This window comes from Lactuca saligna, chromosome 4 (assembly GCF_052625555.1).
Source record: "Lactuca saligna cultivar CGN05327 chromosome 4, ASM5262555v1, whole genome shotgun sequence".
In the NCBI taxonomy this organism is placed as follows: domain Eukaryota; kingdom Viridiplantae; phylum Streptophyta; class Magnoliopsida; order Asterales; family Asteraceae; genus Lactuca; species Lactuca saligna.
Window position 1 is genome coordinate 98,639,542 of NC_136420.1, and position 8,942 is coordinate 98,648,483.

Below are 8,942 nucleotides of genomic sequence, written 5' to 3' on the forward strand. Positions count from 1 at the left end.
TTCTCAATTAAACTGGTATCTTCTAAGGTTGTGATTTCTTTTCATTAGTTTATGCTAAACAGTGCAACTCGTGAATTCTGGAATGCTATTTCGATCTTCTACTCATGCAACCATGCAAGGCATGTGATATTGGTACATTATGGATTTCTAGAAATTTGCATACTATGTTTATAACGGTGGTTGTTGTTTGATTATTATGGATTTATAGAAATTTGCATACTATGTTTATAACATTGGTTGTTGTTTGATAATGTTTATTCATGTATCAAAATGGAACGTCCAATATGGTTTATGCCACACTTGGTAAAGTTATGTTATCCGTTTTTTGTTTCAGTATTAGTACATATATGCTGAATTTACCCTAAGCATAAAGCACCCCAAAGAAAAATTGGAACTTGCAAAATCGGAGCTAGTGTGCTTACTTTAAAGAACCGTAAAAGATACATTATGTATTGAAGTAATTAAAATTTTGTAATTTTGTTATGCATGCCAAGCATCTATCATCTATGGACTCAACAAGACCACAAGAACCTTAATCATATAAATGGGGCTTCACCAGCCATTTTGCACCGGCAAGAGAATAATAAGAGAAAGTAACAGTTCCTTGGAATAACAAACACTAGATGGTGGGTTAAAATTTGTAATCTGTCATTCCTTAGGCATCTTTTTCTTTAAATCTAGTTATAGATTGTTAGCAATGTTGGTAGATATTTTGCATACAAAAATACTAGTTTCTAGATTGTAATGGTTGCAAAGTTAAGCTCAAGAGTCTACTTCCACCACACAATACGGTGGGTTGAGCTGGTAGGAGCGGGACGTGGGGAGCACCACAAAGTGTGGTGTGTGGGATTACACCGCATGCATTCTTTCATTTTTTACCGTTGGACGCATGTAGGATTATCAATGTTTTAAAAACCGGTTTGAACCGGCCGGTCGAACCGATTGGACGGGGAACCGGTGGAGAGAGCGGTTCAACTATCACCGGTTTTATATTAATTTCTGAACCGGATTAAACCGACAGGTCTTTAAAAAAAACCCGGTTGAACCGGTCAAAATAAACCGGTTGAACCGGTTAAACCGAATAAAAACATATGAAAAAAATCATTTACGTAATAAACTTTAATGACTTTTTTCTTCAAAACTATTTAGTTTTATGATAAATATTATAAAGATTTTTTATGATGTTATATTCATCTAAAATTATATTTGGTTTCAATATTATATTTTATTTTCTTTTTGGCGTATATGAATTGATGTAAAACATTAAAACTTATGGTTATGTGTTATTTTAATATATTTGGATTCATTTACAACTTATTTCTATGTGTATATTTAATGTTTCAACTTGTACACATCAAATTCATAATTTATATATGTATGTATGTGTAGGAAAATAGAAAAAAAAACATGAAAAATATAAAAATCGGTTCACTCGTCGGTCGAACCAGTTAAACCGGGAATCGGTCGCCATACCGGTTCAATTAAACAACCGGTTTTTAAAACATTAAGGATTATAATTTTTTTTCCTCTATCTCCAATACAGAATACTACTTTCATTATATACCACAACACAAAAAACCTCTACATTCTTTATATCAAATTCAAAACGCCATAATCATGTTCCACGGTAAGTTTGCTTTGTGAGAATCGATGTTTATCGAAAACGTTATGCAAATAATGCTCGCTTATCTACAAGAAGACAAAGTTGAAACTTCCTCTTCAAAAACCAGAAAATGCCCTTTACAGAGAAATCGTGTGGATGGGCACAACCATCTTGTACAATACTATTTTGTCGGTGATGAAAAGTTTAGACGTCGGCTTCGGACGAGGAAATAATTTTTCTATGCATATTTAGTGAGATGAAGAATCGATTTCCATATTTTCAACCGAAGTGGGAAGCTAGAGGTAGGCAAGGTTTCCCTCCAACTGAAAAATACGACAATTCGTCAACTAGCATTCAACATAGGACGGACTCATGGGATGAGTATTTGAGGCTCTCAGAAAAACGGCACAAGAATGTAGCACCTGGTTCTTGGTACGTATTTCTTTTTATCAGTGTTGTAAAAATCGGCCTAGGCGGCCGATTAATCGGCGCCTAGGCGCTAGGCGGACTGCAACCGACCACGTTTTATGTGTAATCGGGGCTGGTCAAAGCCGGTCAAACTCGGAGCTAATCGGAGATAATCGGATCTAGGCGTTTAATAGGTCAACATCGGTCAACGGATTTTCAAAAAAGATTAGGGCAAAATCGTAAAAACTGATAACTTTTTCTAGGGCTCGTTCCCACTTCGCTCATTCCCGTCGCTGTGGTTTCTCTCTTGACTAAAAGTTGAAAACTTTTTTGTGGTTTCTCTCTTGACTAAAAGATGAAATCGAAGAAGATAATAGTGTCGTCGCCTTCGCCTGTTACAACCCCAATGTGTGAAATCCTCCATCTTTGCTGTTAGAGCCGCTGTTAGGGCTGCATTGTATTCAGTGTTCGGCAACAATCTTCATAATCGACACAGGTTAGTTTATCAAACTCGATTTTTGCTATCAAATTTCAATTTTATCTATTGTCCTCGATTTGAGGTGTTAATCATTTGATTTCTGATGAACTAATGATGAAATATATGCTCATTTTTTTGTTAAACATGGAAGACGAAAGTTGGGTAACATTCGTACTTTGGCCCGATTCCGGTATCAACTTGTTTGGTTTATCAACTTGTTTCCAGTATTTTGGCCCGATTCTTTGATTTTTACTACCTATTAAATACGAAATTCGTACTTGTTATTCTGTTAATGTGATTGAGTTTACTTAGTTCCAGTATCATTGCTTCATATAGAGCTGAGATTGACTGATTGAGTTTATAGAACAGGTTGTTTTTGCTAAAAATTAATTAGAAGCTAGTTTGGAAATATGATTGAGTTTAGTCAGTTTACAAAACTTGTTTACAGAGCCTCTGATATGAATAACACCAATACGGTGTTATTGTTAATGTGATTTTTTTAGTGATATGTGAGTGAGTATTCAACTATTTTTAATGTGTTAATGTGATGATAATCATGATATACTCAATAATAAATATTAGATGAAGTGATGATAAATGGATATGATACAAAGTTTGTTGATTTAGTGAGAATTTTTAATGTGTTAATGTATTTTTTTTTATAACAGTTGACAATCAATGGCATCTAATGCATCTACTACATCTGTTGGATCAACCGCCACTGGTGCACATAAACGTAATTCAGATGATGTTGGTTGGGAATATGGTGTCATCCCAGATAAAAGCAACATGGATAGATTGAAATGTACCTTGTGCGGAAAAGTGTTTGGTGGGGGGATTTATAGGATGAAACAACATATTGCTCATGTAACGGGGAATGTATCTTCATGTCCAAAGTCTACAAAAGATGATCAATTGAAATGTCTGAATTATCTTAACGAAGGGAAGTTGAAAAAAAAAGCTAAAAAAGTTCATATTGAAGATTTAAGGGTAGAGGCGAGACAAGAATTGCATGATAGCGTGGATGAAGTAGAAAATTCTTTGGGGTCGAAGGCTCCAAATGTTATAGGCCCCATGGATAACTTCGCAAACATAATAAACCCCGAAGAAGTTGTGAAGGCGGGAAAGAGCAAAAATATTGATCTTAACAATATTGTCCGGAAAGAAAGAATATTAGCGGTCCATAAATTTATTAGTAGGTGGGCATACGAGAGTGCGATTCCTTTTCATGCCTTTGAAAGGGATAGCTTCAAAATGATGGTGGAGGTTATTGGCCAATTTGGAACCGGGCTTCCATGTCCTACTAGATATGATTTGAGTGACCCACTTCTAAAGCTTGAAGTTGAAAGAACAAAAAATTTTTTGAAAAAAAACGAAAAAGAATGGAAAGAGGATGGATGCTCGATTATGACGGATGCTTGGTTTGATCGAAAAAGGAGAAGCATTATGAATTTATGTGTTAATTCGAAGATGGGTACCGTTTTTTTATCTTCAAAAGAATGTTCCGGTGAAGCACATACAAGCCAACACATATATGAGTATGTGGAATCTTGTATTCAACAAGTTGGTCCTGAGAATGTTGTTCAAGTTGTGACCGATAATGCCAAAAATAACATGGGGGCAGCGAAGTTGCTAAAAGAGAAAAGACCATCTATTTTTTGGACATCATGTGCAACACATACCATTAACCTCATGCTTGAAGGTATTTACATTATTTTATTTATTTATTGTATTTATTATTTTATTTTTCTTAGTAGTTTATGTAGTTTAAAAATGTTTAATTATATATTATAATTTATTATTTAATCGTGTTTGTTTTTCAAGGTATCGGAGCACTCCCAAGGTTTAAGAAAATCCTAGATCAAGCAAAGAAACTAACCATATTCATTTACGCTCACCACAAAACCTTGGCGATGATGAGAAGTTACACCAACAAAAGGGAAATTATCCGACCGGGAGTCACAAGATTTGCTTCGGCCTTTCTAACATTACAAAGTTTGTCCGAAAAAAAGGAGCAACTAAGACATATGTTCTCTAGCAACGAATGGGAGGAATGTAAATTTTCCGGTAAGCCTAAAGGGATTGCCTCATATAAAACGGTGACAAGTGTCCAGTTTTGGTCCGGTGTGACACAATGTTTAAAAGTGTTCTCTCCTTTGGTGAAAGTCCTTCGAATGGTTGATGCGGATTGGAAGCCCTCAATGGGTTTTGTTTATGGGGAGATTAAAGTTGCAAAAGAAGAAATTATCAAATCTTTGGGTGGTAACGAGAAACACTACAAGCCTATTATAGATATCATAAACACAAAGATGAAAGGTCAACTAGATTCAACTTTACATTTGACATCTTATCTTTTGAATCCGTATTACCATTATAATGATGCACAACTCCAATTTGATCCCGATGTAATGGATGCGGTTCTTGATTTTTTTGATACATTATTTCTTGGAGATTTAGAGATACAAAGGCAATTCGTAACTATTGACTTGCCAAAGTACAAGAAGAAGGTTGATAGATTTGGCTCCGACCTTGCAATTAAACATTGTAAGGTGAATGATGCCGACATTGATCTGGGTAATTCGTTTTCCTTTTAGTTATCTATTTATCTATTTTATAAAATTTTGATATTTATCGATTAATAATGTGTTTTTGTTTCAAAATCATAGCTAGTTGGTGGGGACTATTTGGTGGCACAACTCCTCATTTGACAAAGATTGCAATGAGGATTCTTTCTTTAACTAGTAGTTCATCAGGTTGTGAAAGAATTGGAGCACGTTTGAAGGGGTTAGTAATATAAAGCATTAAATTTATATTTTATAAAATTTAAATATTAAGCATGTTTAAACTCTTTGTTGTGTTTAAATTTGTAGGTACACACAAAGAAACGAAATAGATTGGAGACAAGCAAATTGAACAATCTTGTTTATGTTCAATTCAATGCTAATTTAATGGAGAAAAACAAAAAGAGAAAAGATAGAAACATAGAAGTGCTATTATCAAATCATTCTCTCTCCGCTCAAGAATGGATTGTTGATTGCGATGATTGTGATGTAAACGAAGTAGACCCCAAAACGGTTGATGAAACTCTTGAAACCGATGTTAGTCAAGCACCCCGCGAAAGTCCAAAAACGAGCGAACTTTTTGATGAAGATTTCGAGTCCGAGAGTGAGGATCAAGTGTTAGAAGAATACGAATATGAGTCGGATGGGGTTCAAATAATGGAAGTATGTGGTGAAGATTAGAAGAAAATTGTTGTGTTGTTAAAACTTATTTTAAACTTTTATGGACTTGTTGGATATGATTTGGTGTGCTTGTTAAACTTACTATTAAACTTTTATGTTTATTTTGGATGATAAATGGTTGTGTTTGTTAAACTTATTAAGTTATTATTAAACCTTTATGCTTATTTACTTATATTCTTAGTATTAAAATTAGATTTATAATTTTTTGAATTATTTTTTTAATAATTAATGTTCCCCGATTAATCCCCGTCTAACCGATTAATCCCTAGACCCCAGTCCACCGCCTAGCTAACGTCTAGCGTTTTCTGCAACCTTGCTTTTTATTAATCATTTAAAAATCTTGCATTTTGGCCTTGGACTCGGCAAGTTGAAGGACCAACTCATCGAGTAGAAGCGGGATGGGACGCGGGATTCAAGCAATGGACTTGACGAGTTGGGCCCCGGACTCGACGAGTAGACGTTGTCTGAAAAAATAAAATAAAATAAAATAAAAAAATAAAAAACCCTAATCCGAGGGTTTGCACCCTATTTAAACAATGTTATGTCGGCCATATCGTCCCTTATGCTCCCAGAACACCTCTCATTGAAACCCTAGCCGTTATTGAAGCAATCTAAGCTTTGTTGGTGGATTTTGGTGCTTGTGGTTTTAAGAAGGAAGTAGAAAAGCTTGAGGAAGCGAGTAGAGACCAAGGGAACCCGAGTTTGTGCACCTTCTATAGTTCATTGATGGTAAAAAGTTGTAACCTTGCTCTTTCATTTGTTAGATCCCTTTTGGGGAGATTTAGGGATTTTATAAGCCATTTTTATGGCCAACCATGATTGCAAACATGGTTGGGGGTTGGAGCTTATGAATCACGTCATTAAGGGGGTCACTAGGCAGTTGGGGACTGCTTTTGCACCCATGAAAGGTCCCATGCATCATAAGAGCTTGTTTTATGTCTTTTTGAGCTCAGAGTCCCATGCAAGCACGTAAAGTTCGTAACTTTACATGCTAGATCGATTGTAGAAGCTTGGAGCTATCTTTTGATCAAAAGTTGTACATCAGAACTCGAGGATTTAGAATGTGGACGTGACCGACTCGGCGAGTCCGTTCCTGGGACTCGACGAGTCCAAGGCTTTAAGTCTCATATCTGTTGAGGGTCAAAAGAACTCAGTTGAGTGTTAGAAAATCGGAAAAAAATACATTTGCGCAAAGGCATATAGAAAATCGGAAAAAAAAAAAAACAAAAAAAAAAAAACAAAAAAATACATTTGCGCAAAGGCATATATCGTTGCGCAGAGGGCTCCTCTGCAGATCAGTTCTTGCAAAGGACCTTTGAGGATCTGTTCATGATGAAAAGAATAGGATAAATAGATTTCTCATTTCACAAATTTCAGTCCTTACATCCTAACAAACATACATGTTTATATATAACATTTAACCTATCAATTTCCAATTCATATAATCAATTTCTACTTCTGAGTTTATACAAAGATTAGGAAAAAAAATTGAAATATTACTTGAGTTCCATATCCATCAGATAACACATCGGAGTGTAGTTGCTCCACGAATCGAGCTCGCCGTGACATTTTGTGTCCGTTCCGTCCGACGTCTGCAGCTTCCTTCCGCGAATCGACTGCCCTAGCTTCCTTCCGCATTTGACTAAGGAGGAAAGGGTAATTTTTGGGTGATTTTACCTAATGCCCCTGATCCTCAGAGCAATAAAGAATCCGCAGAGGCGTTTTGGTTCCGCAGAACCCCCTCTGCGGAACCTTTGGTCATATTCTGAAATCCTCAATCTACAGAGGTGTAGTCTACATACGACGACCTGTTCAACAATACATAAGAAGATTCAGACATGTTTGAAGATGCTTTAGACCAAGATTTAAACTATGATATGACCAAGGAGACATGACATACAATTTTAATATGCTTTAGTTTCATTTGAATTTTAATTATGTAATTTATATTTGGATTATATATATTTATTTAATTGCTGAATTAGTGTTCTTTTTGTTAGTTTTATATTATTGTTAAATTATAGGTTGTTTAGTTGGTATGAAGATGACAATTTAAAGACAAAACTGTAAAATTAGTCCTTGTGGTTTGCAAAAAACTTTGGATGGGTTCCAAAAAGTTTTCGACTTCCATGGAAGGTCTAAAATCAAGAATTTTCTTTAGTTTTAGTCCTTGAAAATTTGAAAAGACTATTTTGCCCTTATTATTTATTTTTTTCATTTTCTTTATTTGTATTAATTGTTTTATAATTAAAAAAAAAAGAAATAGAAAAAAAATGGGCCTACAAACCCCATCCACCCTATATTTCTTTCTCGTGTTCTTTCCCTCTTCATCAAAAAGACATTGACTTTCAGATCATTTCCATGTCTATCACCCCGTCAAGAAGACCTAATGATCGCCACCCCTTCTTGTCGGTGAGTATTTTACCTCTCATCGCCTCCATTCCTCGTCCTTTATGAGCCAGTGGATTTACATATTAGAGCTTGAAACCTGCCTTAACCTTAATGAAGTCGACAACGTTGAATCTAGTAACAAATCGGAAATCTTGAAATGTTCTAACTTGTGGCGACATACTCATCTCTTTCCCTTAGCCGCCAGACTATTTTAGGGTTTCAATCCAGATTTTGATTTTGTGTCTTCTGCAAATTTCTAGGTTGGTTTAGAATTTTTATTTTGATTTTCTGCAATTCTTATTCATCATTGTGTTTATCATTTTCTACGATTCGTGTTCATCACTGATTTTGTGTTTTCTGCCTACTCATGGAAGAAACCCACTAAGTCAATTTTTTTGGACATCACAGGTTTTCTTCAATGGTTTTTAAACATGGATTTTGCGAAATTTTATCATTTGGCTACTGTTGCTCGATTTGTGGTTATCAAGAGCTTGAAGAGTTTGTGTTGGGATGCACTTTGGTGTCTGCACTGTAATTTTTCGGATTATAATACACTTAATTAGGATGAATTAATTTTGGTGTTCTAATTTTAAGTGTTTTAGGCGTAATTGCAAATAAATTTGATTTTTTTGTTGGCCTTTGCTTCTACAATAATTTTATACATTTCGATGAATGGTAAACTCATTGAAGAAGAAGGTTGCTGCAGATTCTGGGTTTTTTGTTCATATTTTGTGTGAGTTTTGATTTGCAGGTGATGTGTGATGAAGAAGAAGATGGGAAAGAGAGTCAAAAGATAGGGAGAGAAAATGGGGTACGGTGA

The 8,942-nt window shown here is 35.2% G+C and overlaps 1 protein-coding gene across 1 annotated transcript; it reads left to right on the top strand.

Annotated features, from left to right (window-relative positions):
• The first annotated feature begins 3,167 nt into the window (after positions 1-3,167).
• LOC145039961 (uncharacterized) lies at positions 3,168-8,942 on the top strand. Its single transcript, XM_078987955.1, has 5 exons — positions 3,168-4,191; positions 4,314-5,063; positions 5,156-5,277; positions 5,360-5,713; positions 8,874-8,942. The coding sequence occupies exons 1-5, from the start codon at positions 3,168-3,170 to the stop codon at positions 8,940-8,942; spliced, it is 2,319 nt and encodes a 772-aa protein (XP_078844081.1).